General features: G+C 48.1%; 1 protein-coding gene across 7 annotated transcripts in view; it reads right to left on the bottom strand.

Moving 5' to 3' along the window:
* TMCO4 (transmembrane and coiled-coil domains 4) overlaps window positions 1–17321 on the bottom strand; it is a 65544-nt gene extending 48223 nt beyond the window's left edge. Inside the window, exons 1-4 of one of the 7 annotated variants that reach the window (XM_023758331.1) lie at window positions 17248–17321; window positions 11963–12070; window positions 7230–7407; window positions 207–381 (exon numbers count right to left, since the gene is read on the bottom strand). In XM_023758331.1, the coding sequence (XP_023614099.1) occupies window positions 207–381; window positions 7230–7399 (345 nt within the window). In that variant the 5' untranslated portion in view covers window positions 7400–7407; window positions 11963–12070; window positions 17248–17321. Of the gene's footprint in view, window positions 1–206; window positions 382–3069; window positions 3266–7229; window positions 7408–9075; window positions 9169–11962; window positions 12071–14108; window positions 14235–17247 lie in introns of those variants that run through there. The other 6 variants (XM_023758330.1, XM_023758333.1, XM_023758332.1 and 3 more) reach the window with 6 other exon arrangements.
* Between the last annotated feature and the right edge of the window lie 270 nt (window positions 17322–17591).

The following is a 17591-nucleotide window of genomic DNA, read 5'->3' on the forward strand; positions in this document are numbered from 1 at the left end:
AAACACTATTTAAGTAATACATTAAATCAATAGTAGATATTCACTAATGATCATTTAACATAGCTATGATGATGATCATCATACGATATTCTGATGAAGTATTTTATCTTCCAACTCCCCCACCCCCCTAGGAGCAGTTTTCAGCCTGACTTAGAAAACCATTTGTTCTGGTTCCCCTGGCAGCTGCCACCTGGTGGTGGGTGTACCTGGGTGATCACCAATGGGTCGTCCTTCAAGATGGGGTCCTTCGTTAAAATCTGAGCAAACATGTCTGCTCCTTCGCCTCCCAGGCCGCTGGCAAAAGCAGTCATGGTGGGCAGGACGGCTTCGGACAACTCCAGCCACTTCGCCAGGCCCGTCACAAACTCTATGCAGAAGGAGCTGAAAGACAAACACGATGCAGATCCGACAGCTTCCAGACTTGCACTTCAAGGCCATTGGGAAGCTTAGGTTAGTCACGTTCATGATGTGAACAGCCAACACACCCAAAACCATGGCGACTGCGGTCCACGGGAGACAGAGGAGCCAAAACCTAATTTCAGGTGGTGGGATTCTAGCTTCTTCCCCCACCAAACCTTTGACCAAAGAGGCTGGTAAACCATAGGAAGGAGGCCAGCGAGCCGTTCCTGACCATGTGCCCGGGGCCGGCCTGGGCCGGGGCTGTGCTGGGGGCCGAGGAGCCAGAGATGAGCGAGATGCAGCCTCTGATGAGAAGCTCACAGCGCAGGGCCACAGGGAAATAACAAAGTCATCCCAGTGGCGTGTGGTCTGCGAGGAGAGGGCAGGAATCGAGCCCTGATGAGCCCAGAGAGGGAGCCCCAGACCGGCCTGGGGAGGTGAGGAGCAGCGACTAGAAAAGGGTTCCCACAGAAGGAGACTGGCTGCTGTGGAGACCACCCAGGATGTGCTTTCTCGGGAAAAGTCGGCCACTCAGAAGCAGATAAAGCGCAGCGGACGAGTCTGTCCTCCCCATGCCCTCCGCCCCCGTGGGCCTCTCTCCACGGCAGGCATTGGGGTCCCACAGGAGTCCCTGGATGGAGGGTGGCTGGATCGCTCTAGGGGAGAAGGAGCCCTCGGAGCTGAGCATGGCTGCAGGAAGCACATGGCACTTTGGGGACAGAGGCAGAGTCTGCATCAGGCTTTGGCTCCAAGTTACCGCTCATGGCAGCGAGAATGGTGAGCAGCGGTGGGCGGGCAGGAGATGCGGAGCAGGGGCGTTAGTTAGGAGGTGATCACACCAGCCCAGAGTCAGGCCTATCTCTAAACCCAGCAGCCCAGCCTGCCTCGACCCCACTGTCCTGGGCTCCCTATACTGGGTTCTACTCCCCTAGTTCTAGCCAGATTGGGTGAAATCAGGCCTCCTAGGGACAAGCAGAGCTCCTTGATGGCAGGGACAATGTCAGAAGGCCTCCTGCTTGCACCACCTGGTCCCAGCCCCACGGATCCCAGGCAGCCCACCCATCCCAGTCCTTAGAGCTGGGGCGGCCGAAGCCGAGTGGAGAGATTGCTGCAGGCCAGGCCCTTGGCAGGAGCAGTGAAAAGCTCAGGTTCCAATCCTGGCCCACCACTGTGACAGTCCAGGTCCCCAGGAGGCAGCTCTGAAATGACTATTGGGATCCTCTTGGGATCAGTGCCTGTGGGAGGTCAGGGAGGATGCCGGAGGGGGCGGGGGAGCAGCGGAGTTGCCAGGCAGCCTCCACGGAAGCTTCAGGCAACCCTGCCGGGAGTTCTGAAGATGAGTGACCCTTCAGAGCTGCGGTGTGGGGCGAGGGCCGGTCATCGGATAAAGGCTGCCCCAGGGAGGGCAAAGAACCTTGGGCAAGGGGTCTCTCTTCCGCTGCCACAGGCCCGGGCGGTGCTGGGGGAAAGTCTTTCATTCTTTTTTATTTTTTTATTGATTTTTTACAGAGAGGAAGGGAGAGAGATAGAGAGCTAGAAACATCGATGAGAGAGAAACATCGATCAGCCCCCTTCCGCACATCTACTGGGGATGTGCCTGCAACCAAGGTACACGCCCCTGACCGGAATCGAACCTGGGACCTTTCAGTCAGCAGGTCGACGCTCTATCCACTGAGCCAAACCGGTTTCGGAGAAAGTCTTTCATTCTTAAAGGGGCATCTGAGCGATGGAGCACCTTGCAAAAGTAACTTGACTTCTCTGTGCCTCAGTTTCCTTATCTGCAATGGGTTTAAGAGATCAACTTCAGCCCTGGCCAGTGTGGCTCAGTTGGTTGGGCATCGTTCTGTGCACCAAAAGGCTGCTGGTTCAATTCCTGGTCAGGGTACATATATAGCCAGATTTGGGGCTCAATCCCCAGTAGGGGACGTGCAGGAAGCAGCTGATTGATGTTTTTCTCCTCTCTCTTCTCCTCTTCCTTCCTCTCTGTCTACAATCAGTAAAAACAGACTAAAAAAAAAAAGAGAGAGAGAGAGAGAGAGAGAGAGAGAGAGAGAGAAACTTCATAAGGTTATTTGAGGTTAAATGAGATGATACATATGAAGCACCCAGAGGAGGGCTTGGTATGGAGTAGCTGTTCAGCTTACGTTAGCTAGCGTCATTTCTTTCATTTATAAGCCGGCCAAGGGAGGCAGTGAACAGGGTGCAGAGTCAGGCACTACGGTCCCCTGGGAGAGTCCCCTTCATGTCTTTTCTTTGTCTCTCTTTTCTTCATTTTTCTCTGCTGTAAAATGCAGATGGTAAGCCCTAACCGGTTTGGCTCAGTGGATAGAGCGTCAGCCTGCGGACTGAAAGGTCCCAGGTTCGATTCCGGTCAAGGGCATGTACCTTGGTTTCGGGCACATCCCCAGTAGGAGGTGTGCAGGAGGTAGCTGATCGATGTTTCTCTCTCATAGATGTTTCTAACTCTCTATCCCTCTCCCTTCCTCTCTGTAAAAAATCAATAAAATAAATTTAAAAAAAAGACAGATGGTAATAGGACCTACCTCATAGGTTGGTTTGTAAAGATTAAATGACACGGTCACAGCGCCTGGCACCCGATAACCCTCAATAAATGTTAGCTACTGCTACTGCAATTATTATGATAGAACTTGCTGCAATTACTGGGGTTACCCGGGATGGTATGTGGGTGTGTACGGGGGCCAAGGGATGACTCGGTGAACTGAACAGCACTTAGGGGTAAACGTAACTGCAGAAAGGGCGCAGGGCTGAGGGCAGCAGCGTGGCCCTGTGTCCACGAAGAAGGTCTTGGATGCAGAGAAGCATCTCCTCACAAGAGTGGAGGCAAGTTAGGAGCATGAACTCTGGTGCACATCCCAGCTCTGCCACTAGCTGTGTGACCTTGGACAAGTTCCTTAACCTCTCTGGGCCTCAGTTTCTTTGTCTGTAAAACAGAGGTGATAATGACGAAATCTACTTCATAGGGTTGTTAAAATTTAACATTTGTCGTGTGTTTAGAATAATACCTGGCACATATAAGGCGCTCTATATGTGTTTCTTTAATGAGCAATACAACAACCTATCAAATAACAGACAGCATTTTAGACTGGCAGGGCCTCGGGAACTGCTTCTAAAGTGGTGGGTGGTCTCACTGAGATACAAGAAAATCAACAGCAGCGATGACAATCACAGAGCAACGATCCCTCATTCCCTATGCTAAGTGCTTTAAGCACACTGCCTGTTTCCTTCCCACCAATCCCCATGAGGGAGGGAGGCACTGCTTTCACCCCCATTCTAGATATAAGGACACCCAGACCCGGAGGGGTCATGGGACAGCTCCAGGGTTCAAGGCCACAACTGTCTGGCCCCAGAGGCCATGCTTACCCACTGCAGGGACTGCCCTCTCCAGGGATTACAGCCCTGGGCCTCACCCGGTGCCAGGCGCTGGCTGAGCGGGTGCATCCAACATTCCCTTTCATCCTCACCGAACCTCGCAGGGACGGCCCTGGGCCGCAGAGATTAAACGCCTTATCAAGGGCGCCACAGATGCGAAGGGCAGAGCTGCACCTGGGGTCCAGGAGCCTGAACTCGAGTCCAGAGCTCCTCCTACTCCCCAGGGGCCCGCACACCACCAGGCGGCCACATCTGGCCTGCAGCCCGTTCCGTAGATTAAGTTTTATTGGAGCAGTCAGTCACACCCGTTCCTTTACCGACTGTGTCGGGCTGCATTTAGGCTGCAACAGCAAAGCTGAGGGACTGGGGCAGAGCCCACACGGCCTGCAAGCTAAAATACCACATCCTCTACAGGAAACGTCTGTCGACCTGCTCTACTCATGCGTATCTCCGTGCTTAATAAATAGAATTAATCGTGGAAAACAGCGCCTGTGACATTTACAGCATGGTAAGAAGTATTTTAAAGGCTTGCTTTTATACCCCATGTGGACAACAACAGCCGCAGAGTGTTTTCTTAAGATTACTGAAGCCAACAGCTATAAGAAGATTGAGGCTGTCTTTAAAACGTGTTTTGGGCCCAGGAAAACCAAGATCAGCCATGTGGAAAGAAACCGAATCAGACACTCTCAGGAAGGAATGCCCCAAGGCAAATGCTTCCAGCCCCATGTGCTTAGAACTCATGGGGAAGGGGGGATGGGGGGAGACCCAGGACAATAACCCACTTTCCTATGTGCTCTCCTAGGCAAGTCCCCAGGCACAAGGGCGGGCCACACGTGTCTAGGGTTTATATAACATCTGGTTATTGTGACCAAAAGTACACCAGAGTTCTCTCCCTCATTTATAAGACTCCGGGCTTGCTTGGGAACAGAATATCAAATAAGACATAGTCTAATCTCCAGATAGAGCATGTGATTCCATTATTAATGATGGGAATATCCAATATTTGTTGGGCAGTAGCTCTGCGCCAGGCTCTGCGGGGCCACCCACACATTCCCTCCCCACGAGCACCCGCTCTGAGGATGCTGCTTCTCTGAGGCAGTAACTCCCCAGCAGAGCCCACCTCTCATGTGGAGGTTAGGAATGGCAAGTGCCTTGATTTTTCCCCAGCGCCGCCCCCCACCCCCACTGCAGGTGAGGCTTGGGCAAGTGACTGGATCTAGCCAGAGCCTTCTTGGCATATTCTGGGAAAGATTTCCTCCCTGATGAGAGAGACTTGAGGGGAATCCTGGCCCTCCTCCTTTGTGTCTTGGGCCTTTTCCTGTGAGGATGCGATGTGTGGAGCTGCAGCAGCCATGTTGTTGTGATCAGGAGGGGAAGGCCAAGAGATGGAGAGAAGCCAACCGAAAGGCTTTCTGAGACACTGAATCAAGCTTTTTGATTTCCTATTGAGGAGGGAAAAAATCTATTCCCTAAATGAGCTCAGATCTATTCCCCGTCTATTCTTTAAATCTCTTTTAGTACAGTGTCCTGTTACTTGCAGCTCCAAATACCCTGACTGGTAGAAGTAAGTTCATCCATTTTACAGATGAGGGAACTGGGGCAAATACAGTAAGTCCCAGAGTTAGCAAGTAACCAGTACATTTATTGAGCACCTACTATGTGCCGGCACTGTGCTACATTATCTCATCTAATCCGCCCCCCCCCCCCGCCATTTTATATATATATATATATATATATATATATATATATATATATATATAACTGTGTAAGTTTAAGGGATACAGCATGATGGTTTAACTTACATATATTGTGAAATGATTACCACAATAACTTTAGTTGGCTTGCAGCACCTCATATAAATACAATAAAAAGAACAAGTGTTTTCCTTTCGATGAGAACTCTTAGGATTGACTCTTTTAACGACTTTCCTGTGTATCACACATCAGTGTTGACATAGTCATGCTGTATATTACATTCTCAGTACTTATTTATCTTGTACAAAAGTTTGTACCTTTTGACCACCTTTCTTCAATCATTTAATTCTTGTAATCACCCTGCAAGGGTGAGTATTATTAGCCCATTCTGTCAGACCTAACAGTTAGGTTTGAATCAGTCCTAACTGTTACACATTTAGAATCCCTCCACCTCTCGGTCACTGTCCTGGTTTCCCCAATGACTCCATCAGCCTCCTCACTGGCCTCCTCCCGCCTCTAAACTCTTTCCCCATAGAATCCTTGAAGCCCTTCAAGGCCAAAGCCTGAGCTCTTAACAAGTCTGCTATTAGAAATTTAAATATACATCTAATGCACGTGCTAGATATTGACAAAGGCAGATACTAACACTGTGAATTACTGTCACTCTTTTGCTCCCATGACACCCCATCTGTCCGTTATTACAATCAGTCAGGTATGTACCCTCCCTTTAATTACTCTTCTTTGTTTTATCTACAGCAAGCATGTCAAACTCGTGGCCTGCGGGACGCATGCAGCCCACAACAAATATTTTTGCGGCTCAGCCAATATAACGGTATGTAAGAAACGTTTTAATAAAAATTTCATAACTTAATTTTTACAATATCCTGTTATACATAATTATTAATAACGAACTACAACGTTCGCTAATGACTGATTACTATAATCATGTTGCATTTGTTTCCCTTATGCACCTTATGCGCAGGCGCACCATTTCTCTCCACTAATACTAGCAGCGAATATTTTAGCAGCCGATCGCCACGTCATTAGTCTTGTACTGACTTGTTTGGTGTGCGCAACAGGAAATATTTCGCTTTCAGAGAACAAGAAAAATAGGTTTATTTGCATACGCTTATTAATTTGTGCAGTTATTCAGTGTCTGGTAAGTTAATGTTCAAGAAAATATTAATTTTTATTAAAATGTTCTATTATTTTATGCTAATGATTATTCATTTATTTCAGCCCTTTGTATTCAGCATGTCTCTATCGAAATAAACCTACGTTACTACGAAAATTGAAGCTTTTGGGTTTTTTTGCGGCCCACATAAACTTAAACCTTGTTTATTTGGCCCGTATTAGCCTTTGAGTTTGACATGCTTGAAAAGGGTCTTGTGGACACACAGCACACAGTAGGAATTCAATAAGTGCATGTCACATGAATGAATAAATATCTCATTCCCCTATTAAACTGTGTCATACCTGAGGGCAGGGATTCTGTCTGCCTTGTTCATCTATACCTTCCATGTACTTCAAATGATGGCTGGCACACAGTAGGTGCTCAGAAAATGCTTGGTGAAAGTATGCGTGAGTGAGTGCTGAATGAGATGTCATATCCCCCTATCAGGCTGTGAGCGCCTTAAAGGCAAGGACAATGACTTTCTCCTTTTTATAGGGTCCCACAATACATTGTAGGCTGCTTGGTGCCTCTGAGGAAGCAGGACCTTCCCTCTGTGGGGCAATAGCACTCACCTTTGCTCAGGTTCTGGAAATAGCTGGGACAGGGATATGCCACAGAGGGCGGCATAGGCAAAGCGGTTGGCCTCGGACAACTCCCGACCCGTGGGCAGATGTGGGTCCCCCTCCACAGCTGGCTCAGCCTCCTGATGCAGCCTGGGGCTGGATCTGTCCCATGTGGCCATTTCCAGTCCTGCAGGAAAGAAATCCAGTGAGCAATGCAGCCAGGGGTAGGCAAAGGTTACTTAATGGGACACAAAAATTATCAACGCTGAGAGAAAAGATTGATAAATCAGCCTCATTAAAATTAAGAACTCCATCATCTTCAAGAAAGTGAAGACATACCAAACACTAGTAGGAGATATTTTCAATTTAGAGGCTGCGGTAATTGTGCTAATTACCCAAGACGGTGTTTTATTAGGCTGATCTCTAGGGAGGCCCACATTGGTTTTTAGTTCAAGATTAAACAACCTTGCCCGGCTGGTGTGATTCAGTTGGTTGAGTGTCGACCCATGAACCATGAGGTCAGTGGTTGGATTGCTGGTCAGGGTGCATGCCCGGGTTGTGGGCTTGATCCTCCTCAGGGGCTTGCAGGAGACAGCTGATCAATGTTTCTCTCTCTTAGATGTTTCTACCTCTCTCTCCCTCTTTCTCTAAAAATCAATAAAAACATATTTTTAAAAAAGAATAGCCCTGACTGGTTTGGCTCAGTGGATAAAGTGTCGGCCTGTGGACTGAAGGGTCCCAGGTTCGATTCCAGTCAAAGGCATGTACCTTGGTTGCAGGCACATCCCCAGGAGAGGGTGTGCAGGAGGCAGCTGATCGATGTTTCTCTCTCTATCCCTCTCCCTTCCTCTCTGTAAAAAATCAATAAAATATATTTAAAAAAAAAAAGAATAAACAACCTTCTAATCAGAGAAGCATGAGCTGGCCTGCTTCTAACCACAAGGGAGAGGGGTATATACAGGGGGCAAAAGTAGGTTTACAGTCATGAGCACTCGAAACTCAGAGTTTATTTTGTACTATTATTTAGTAATTATTGTACTATTTTATATATGAACAACTGTAACCCCCCTCTCCCCCTCGCCCCCTGTCCGGGGCGACAAATCAGCGGAATAAATGCTGTGAAGGAGGAAATACATATAGAGGGGTAAAAAGAAGGGGCCTGGAACATAGAATTGGCTTCCTGGAGAAGGTGGTGTCAGATAGGGGTGGGGTGGGGTGGGCAGGAAGAACATGTTCTGGGCAGAGGGGATAGCACATGTCGAGACCCAGAGGTAGAAGGGAGGAAATGCTTTTTAAGAATCATGAAGATGCTCAGTGCAGCCAGGGTTTGAACGAGTGGGCGTGGAGGGGTAGATGAGGTTGGAGGGGATGCTACCAGGGCCACACCCTGGCCGACCAAGTTCTCCCAGCTAAGGAGCCAGACTTAATTGTAAGGCCACGGCCATGCGGGGAGCTGTGAGGATATGCAGGACCTCCCCATACTATTTTTACGACTGCCTGTAGTCTATAATTATTTTAAAATAAAAAGTTAAAAAATAAAAAGCAGTGGGGTGTCCCTATAGAATCTGAAAGACCTTTTCTTAAGGTCTAAGTAAACTAAAACTAAAAATTCACCACCTCCCAGAATTAACCAGTGAGTTAATTTAATAAACACGTATCGCCCTATTATGTGCCAGGACTGTCCTGCATGCTGGGGACACAGCGGGGATTAAGACAGACAGACAACAACCCTCCATCACGGAGCTACATTCTAGGGGGCAGACAACAATGTGTAAACTCAGAACATTTACAATAAGACCATTTAAAAAACAATGATGAGGGTTCTGAAGGGACAGAAACCTTAGATAATATTTACCCAGATTTCAAGAAACAACTGTGGGCCTCCCCTCAAGGTCTCAAAACAGCTGTCAGCTTCTGGATGGTTCTTCCTTCTGGGAAATATGCAAATTGTCCTTCTGGGAAATATGCAATTGTCCTGGAGGCGCAAACCAGAAAAACCAGCCTGCGGTCCACAGGGTGTGGAGTCTGGAGGCCTATGGGAGACGGGGATCCGGTTCCCCAGGCTCAGGAAGCCTTGCTACTACTTTCCTCTGGGCCTTTGCCCCCCAGGTCTCGCTACCTGGGATGCCTTTCTCAGTAGGGCTGCAGGCAGCCCTGGACTTTGCTGGAACTGTCTGTTCTAACTCCTCGTGCCCTGAGCTGTGGTTGCTGCACTAACTCCTTGGTTAGCCTGGTAGTAGAGGCCAGGAACCTGATCCCTCCATTCCCATGCCCAACGCTTACCTTCCATAGACTGCGTGATCAGAAAATGCCTCCTACGTGAATGAATGAATGAATGAACGAACTAGTTTTGGGGGCTTAAGCAAGAGCTAGATTTTCCTGGTTATTTCTCTCCTATTCTTACCCTCCCATTGAGCATCAGATGAAGGACAGAGATGGAACAAGGGCCAAGTGTCTGGAATGACCCAGGGATATCCCAGAACCCCAAACCCAGGGTTCCCCAAAGCTTCAAATAACCTGAACTTCATCCTAACGGCCTGTTTTCATTCCAAGGAACTACAATATTATTTTCTGCCTCTTTAAGCCTCCGGAGGGTTTTTAGTAAGTTATCAGTGATAACACCCTTCCGCTGGATGTTCACCTTCTATGGGGCATAGGAATGTGCCTGTACCAAGCCCTACAAACTCAGAGAATCAAGCTACGAGTCCAACCATCTGAAAAAGTGCAGAGAAGAAAAATGGCTGGGAGAATATCCTCCAAGATTATTTCCCAAGTTGAGATGCCAGAGACTTCTCTGGATTCCCCAACTTTCTGCCATTTATATGCACTACTTTTGAACTTAGGAGAAAATTAAAATTATTTTATTTATGTCTCTATCCATAGGCAAGGGGACTGTTAGGAGTTGCATCAGGATGGTGACCGTGGCTGTCTCTAAGCAGGGGGAAGGATTGATTCTGGATTATTTTAAATTTTCCTTTTACTTTTCTGCTTTACGAATTTTTAATCATGAATACGTACTGATTTTAAAATCAGGAAAAAATAGACACGATTTTAAATTATAATAGGGTGTGCTGCTACAGGCTCCTACTGGCTGGTGAGAAGTGAGGCCAGTGCCTGGAAACAGGTCACGACGGGAGTCTTTACACCACAGAAATTGGCAATTGTTACCAATGAGGGATTTTATTTTTCAGAGAGGTGGTGAAGAGCATGCCACTGTCTATGTGATACAATTCCAGTTGTTTTTAAAAACTGTTTCATGGAGCAAGAAGATCATAAGGAAATACATCAAAATGTTCATGATCATTGTCTCTCAGTGGTAGGGCTGTGGGACAAGAAGTAACTGGTTTTTGTTCTTTCCATTTTTCTGTATTTTTAACACTTTCTGTCACAAGCTTATTGGTGCTTTTATCATAGAAAAAATAGCTTTAATTAAAAATGGCAATTCTGTTCTTGATCTCAGAAAGTCCTGGCCCTGTGCGGACCAGCCAAGCCTTGTAGGGCTGAGGTCACAGTTACTAGTAAGTCCCATTCCTCTAACCAACAGGTTTTGTTATCAACAAAAAGGATAAGGATTGGCAGGACAGACAGGAATTTCCAGCCATCCACGATGGTGGGATGGAGGTGCCCAGGGTTCCAACTCTATGGACTGTCCAGTCAGATGGGCTGGGCCCCAAACTATTCCAGCTGTGGGAGTGTGTGGCAGCTGTGGGGTAAGGGGATGTGCCAACTGAACTGCATACTGGTCCTCAGGGGTCTCTGCCCCTTGGTCTGATCAGGATATGGTCACCAAGACACCAAGGCCTGCACTTGACCCTGAAGAGCCATGACTCTCAGGGAAACAACAAAGACACAGTGAGAAGAGCAAGCGAACACTGACCCGTGGCCAAACTGCAAAGACCAGCTATGGGATGGACAGGGACTACTCTGTATAGGACCTTGTTTTGATGCCCTACGACTATGATTTTTGCCAGTCACATTACCCGTCACCAAAGAAAACACTGGCTGCGTTATTTTTGTCAGAAGTGGGGGTAGACAGACATTCCACAAATATCTATCCTTAGTCTGCAAGCACCCACAGTAGGTGTTCAGCCAGTGTTTGTTGACTAACGCCATAAACAATACGTGGGGTTTCTTCTCAGGAAGATGAAAAATTCTGAGGTCAGCATCGAGGAGAGAATCAAATATGATCAATATCATCCTTGAAAATCTTTTCAATCGCCCTTAAAACCCCATGACCTGGGTCCTTAGAAGATCACATGCAAGAATAAATTACTTTTGTTTTTCTTACATGCTACACTGATGGGCTTTATTTTACTTTTTTTGAACTTGGAGCAGCCAGTGAAGGCCAACGACAAATTTGATGTGCCTGTGCCTATGTGTATGTGTTGTTCTCTTTCTCGTTTCTGGTTAACTGCATTTTTAAATGAGTCTGCAGTACAATAAAACGAGCATTTCTACTAGAGAGATGGCTACAGTGTCACAGGAAGGCCGAGAACTAATTGTCTAATTGTTCTGGAGCCAAGGAGAAGGAAAGCATCTAGTTGAAGAAATCCTTTATAAAAAAATAGAGCTATAGCACTGATTTCAGCCAGAAACTCCGAAGACTGTAGATCAAAGTTCACACACACACACACACACACACACACACGAGATGGTCTCAGAATGGAGGATTCGAGGCAGGCCCAGTTTACTCCCCATTCCCCTTGCCAGCAATTTGGGAGAGAAACCCATTCATTCCATACCTCTATCTGGAAGTTAAGTTGGAAGCCACTGGTAAATGCAGGATCTCAGGAGGTCTCCATGGCAACAGATCCCATTGAGGAGAACCCAGAGGGTTTTGGACAATCCCACTACACCTTAGAAGAAAAAAGGAATGTTGGCACAAAAAGTTCCCATCCCAGCCTCACTCAGCAATGTGGAGGACGGGCGGGGTGCTGGGGTGACAGGATGCCACCAGGGTGGGTACCCAGGCTCCATAACATTTTGTCCCCATTTATCATGTGCCTTCTTCCCCGACTCACACACAAGCTGCCATCATCTCTCTGGCAGGAGCCTCCACCCCAGTCTCCCACTTCTTTTTGCCCTCACCCCTAGCTATCCACCACACAGCACCCAGCCTGAAGTCAGATCACGCCCCTTCTCTGCTACAAACCTCTGACTCCCTCCTCACCCCTGGGCCACGTGCAATCTGCCCTCCTTCTTCTGTCCCCTTCGCTCATTCTGCTCCAGCGACACCATCCTGGATCCCATCAGGCACATTCCCACCTCAAGGCCTTTGCCTTGGCTGTCCCCTCTGCTGGGTACACTCTTCCCCCAGATAACCACATGGCCAACTCCCTTACCCCCTTCCAGCCTTGGCTCAAATCTCACAGCTCACTGAAGCTACCCTGTCCCAGCCCCTCATCCCAGGCCCTTTTACCTGGCTCTTTGCTTGCTCCGGAACACACATCACTGTCTGACACACTATGTCATTTACTTGTTTATGTTTATGGCTTATTGTCTACCTCCCTCTGCCCACATGTAAGCACACAAACATTTGTTGAATGAATAGTGGTTTCCACTTGGGATAATTAAAAAATAATTCAAGAGGCAAATCTGCCTGGGAAGCCAGGGGGAGAAATGGCACTGTCTATAATGGTCCATTTGACTCCCTGGTTTTCAAACTGTTCCATAGGGCTCCAACACCCTGCCTTCAAATTATAGCTGTAAATAATTCCTGGGTGTCGACCTCAGAAAATTGACAGCAGGGTCTCAAAAAGGGTGTACAGCAAGGTGTACAAATACGTTCACAGCAGCATTATTAACAATAGCTGAAAGATGGAAGCAACCCAAGTGTCCATCAATGGATGAATGGGCAAACAAAATGTGTTCTCTATATACAATGGAACATTACTCAGCCTTAAAAAAGGAAGGACTTTCTGACATATTACAACATGGGTAAAATTCAAGGACATGTTGCTGAGTGGAATCAGCCAGTCACAAAAAAGACAAATACTCTATGATTCCACTTATATGAGGGACTCAGTCAAAATCAATAGGGGCAGGAAGTAGAATGGTGGTTACCACAGGCAGGAGGGAGGGGATGAGGAGTTGTTGTTTAATGGGTAGGGAGTCTCAAACCTGCAAGTTGAAAAGATCTGGAGATTGGTTGCACAACAATGTGAATATACTAACGCTAACTACTAAATTATACACTTAAAAATCGGTTAAGACTGAATTTTATGCTGTGTATTTTAATCACAATTAAAATTTTAAAAAAATATATTTTTTAATTTCAGAGAGGAAGGGAGAAAGAGATAAAAAATCAATGATGAGAATCATTGATCAGCTGCCTCCTGTACGCCCCCTATTGGGAATCAAGCCCGAAACCCGGGCATGTGCCCTGACTGGGAATGGAACCGTGACCTCCTGGTTCATAGATCAACGCTCAACCACTAAGCCATGCCGGCCGGGCAATAACAATTAAATTTTTAAAATTAAAAATCATAACAGCAAATGCTTGGTAAATGTTAGTCATGTGCCACCTCTTTTCACACATCATCTTGTTTTCTCCTAAAAATCCTACAGTGTAGGTGTTATTATCTCCAGTTTACAGATGCAGACAGAGAGGCCCTGAGAAATGAAGGTCAAGGTCATGGGACATGTGATGTGGAATTTAGACTTGTGCCTGGGTCTTAGGCCTAAGGCAGCCATCTTAACTATGATGCTACACTGCTTCTCTTTGGCCAAGTGGCCAGAAAGATTTCAAACACAATTTGAAAACCACCAAATTAGATGTATCTCAGTAGCTCCCATCTGTCCACAGGCTAACATCTCATTTTCAGCCAGCCCCAAGCATCTCTGTGATGGGCCTAATCTGCCTTTTCACCTTTATTTTCCTTTACTCCCCTTCTTCCAGCCAGCTGTGAGCCAAACTGAGCCACCACTGCTTCCAGCCCATGCTGGGTTTCCCACCTCGGGCCTCAGCTTGTGCTGTTTTTCCTGCGTGTAGATCCTCATGTCCAAATGGTGCCCTTTCCCAAAAGCAGTCTAATAATAAAATCCGTGAATATTTCCAGTGGGTTTACTCTCATGACCCCATGTCAGCCTCACAACAACCTTACGAGGAAGACTACCACTGTACCCATTTTACAGATGAGAAGACTGAGGCTCAGAGGTGCAGGCCGCACGGCTAGCAAATGGCAGTATCAGGATGTAGCCCCCAGGCTTGTGCGACTTCAAACCCAGGTTCTTCCCCACTTTACTGAAGGGGCGCAGGTACTGCCATGAGACTTGGCGGATTTGTCCAGCTAAAGTGGGGCCTGCCACCTCGGAAGCCCCTGAGGCTTCGTCTGGGCCACCCCACCTCCTCTCGGGTTTAATGACTGGTGGCTTCTGTGCCTGTTCCCATGACTAGGAGGGTCAGGGTAGCAGTGGATGATGCTGGGACATCTGGACTTCCCCCAACTCCCCAGCAGAGCTCTCTTGGTACTCATTTGGGTCTAAAACAGGGGGTACCACCACTTCCCCTCCCCCAGAGATAGGTGACTTTTCTTTATGGAATTTGCCACCACTTGATGATGGATTACAGCTCTTTGGTGGTCTGTCTCCCTCCCGAGGGAAAGCTTCATGAGGGCAGTGGCTTTTGTATCATGTTCCCGGATGTATCCTGGAACAGTGCCTGGAGAGTAGGTGAAAGATCGAATGAATAAACACCTGCCCCCACAACTAAGAAATAACTTCATTATTATTTTTTGCTGAAGGACAATACAGTTTTGTTTGTTTTGTTAATCCTTACCCGAGGATATTTTCCCCCCACCGATTTTTAGGACAGTAGAAGGGATTGGGAGAGGGAAACATCGATGTGAGAGAAATACATCGATTGGTTGCTTTCTACACGAGCCCCGACCAAAGCCTGGGATGGGGAAGAGCCTGCAACCTAGATACATGCCCTTGACCAGAATCGAACCCAGGACCCTATGCTCTAAACACTGAGTCAAAGCAGTTAGGGCAATACAGTTTTATATAAAGTGAGGTCCCTATATTTGCTCAAGAGCTACCCCTAAAGGTAGATTTCATTACTGAGCATCTCTCTAAGCGAACTTGGACCAGCCCCAGAAGGCCTGGGAGCTATGGTCCAGGTGGAGTACAGGGTACAGGCAGAAATTACTCCCAGTGAAGACTGTATAAATCCACCTGAGCTAAACCTCCCACGTATGTCCCTGGGACGTCTTGTGACCTGTGGTACTAGTGTAGTTTGGACTCAGATCTGAAGGATGAGGAGGTGTTAACTAGGAAAAGTGAGACAGGGAGGAGGAGTGGTCTAGACGAGCATGGGCAAAGGCTCGGGGGAGGAAGGGAGCCGTGTGCCTCAAGCACAGAGGGCCATTGATAACGTGCTCAGAGACAGGCTGGAGGAGGCCCAGCGTAGGTGGGGCCCAGGCTGTGTAGAGCCTTGTGGTCCATGCTAAGGCTTTTGTTCTTCACCCTAAGAAAATGCGCAGGTGCAGCAGGGTTTTACACAGAGGATGGTACAATCAGATCCAGCGGAGGGTAGTTAATTGGAAAGAGCATTGGCCCTAGCCAGTTTGGATCAGTGGATAGAGCGTCGGCCCGCGTGGACTGAAGGGTCCAGGGTTCGAATCTGGTCAAGAACACATACCTTGGTTGCAGGTTCCCTGGCCCTGGTTGGGGTGCATGCAGGAGGCAACCAATCGATGGGTCTCTCTCACATTGATGTTTCTCTTTGTTTCTCCCTCTCCCTTCCACTCTCTCTAAAAATCAATGGAAAAATATCCTTGGGTAAGGATTAACAACAACAAAAACACAAACTATAAAAAATAATTTAAAAAAATTAAAAGAAAGTGGTTTGGACCCACTCCAGCCCCCCTCTGCCCACTATCCCACATCCAAGGCAAAGGTGCCCCCCATCTCATCTGAGACCCCAGTTTACAACGTACAGCAGTCCTCTCAGGTCCCACATGTGCAGGCCCAGGTGGCTGAGCAACCATTGTCACCTGGTGGTTACCAGGGCAGGGACAGCTGGGTTCAGGCAGAGAAATTCGGCAGGCTCAGACCTCGATAAGCTTCACACGCTGAGCTATGTCACCTAGTCAGTCACCTGCGCCCCTCCAACCGCTCCTGGGCCTTAGGCCTAAAACGCAAAAAGGGTCCGCGAGCGGCAGACACTGCACAGGGCTCTTTGTGGCTCCTTCCATCCTCATGACAACCTTGGAGACAGGCATTTTACAAATGAGAGCACTGTCCAAGAGGACTCAGTGAGGAAGCCACAAAGCTGGGACCTGAGCCCACATCTGTCTGATGCTGCACGCAGGACTGTCAGGGTTGCAAATGCTACCGTGCTGACTGTGATGTGAGCATTCCACTTCTAGTGCCGGGCGGCCTCCTCGCCTGGAACTCAGCCACCCCCATCGCTGCCTCTTACATCTTCTTACTGAGAGCAGAAACAGGTTATCCGCAGGGTTCCTAGAGCCTCTAAAGCCGCGGTTGCCAACCGGTGGTCCGTGGACCACTGGTGGTCCGTGAGGTCAGAAAGGTTGGTGACTGCTGCTCTAAAGAAACACCCTAGCTTACACCTGACTTGACAGGGCCTCTGACACAGGCCACGCTTTGGATTGTGCTTTATTTACCATTTAGGAAGCATTTTGACATAGTATCATCAGCTCTATGAAGTATTATGACCCCCACTGTATTCGAAAGCAAAGGCCCAGAGAGGTGGCGTGACAAGATCACACAGCTAGGAAGTGGCAGTGCCAGGCTGCCAGGCGCTGAGGTTTGGTTTGGGGCTTCCTTTGGACCACTCCCTACCCACCTAGCCCCCTCACCCCCAAACCCCTGGGAGTGGGGTGAAAGCTCAGGCTGGCAGAGCATCTCCAACAAGCAAGGGTCAAAGGCTCAGAGGGCTGGAGGCTGTGAGATTCAGTCTTTCTTTGTCCTCTTTACGTACTTCACAGGGTGGGAAGATTCCAATGGTCTCTCTTCTCTGCCCAGTCTCTCCTGCCCCCCCCCCCCATACCCACCCCCTCACCCTCCACTGAAGGGCAGTGTTCTAGTCCACTCTTTGGGGTGTACTCCTGGAGGGCGGCACTTGTCTGCTCACTGCTGTATCCTCAGGGCCTAAACAATGCACACACCAGCACACAGTAGGTGCTCAATAAATATTTGCTGAATGAATGAATGGATGCCCCTAAAGGGGTTTCCTGTTTTCTGCAGTGAAATGAACACTGGATTAGGAAAAGGAAAACTAACCTGTTGACTCCTATTCTGTGTTAGTCAGTAGCCTCTAGGCCAGCGGTTCTGAACCTGTGGGTCGCGATCCCTTTGGGGGTCGAACGACCCTTTCACAAGAGTGGCCTAAGACCATCAGAAAAC

This window comes from Myotis lucifugus, unplaced genomic scaffold, assembly GCF_000147115.1.
Source record: "Myotis lucifugus unplaced genomic scaffold, Myoluc2.0 scaffold_128, whole genome shotgun sequence".
Classification (NCBI taxonomy): Eukaryota; Metazoa; Chordata; class Mammalia; order Chiroptera; family Vespertilionidae; genus Myotis; species Myotis lucifugus.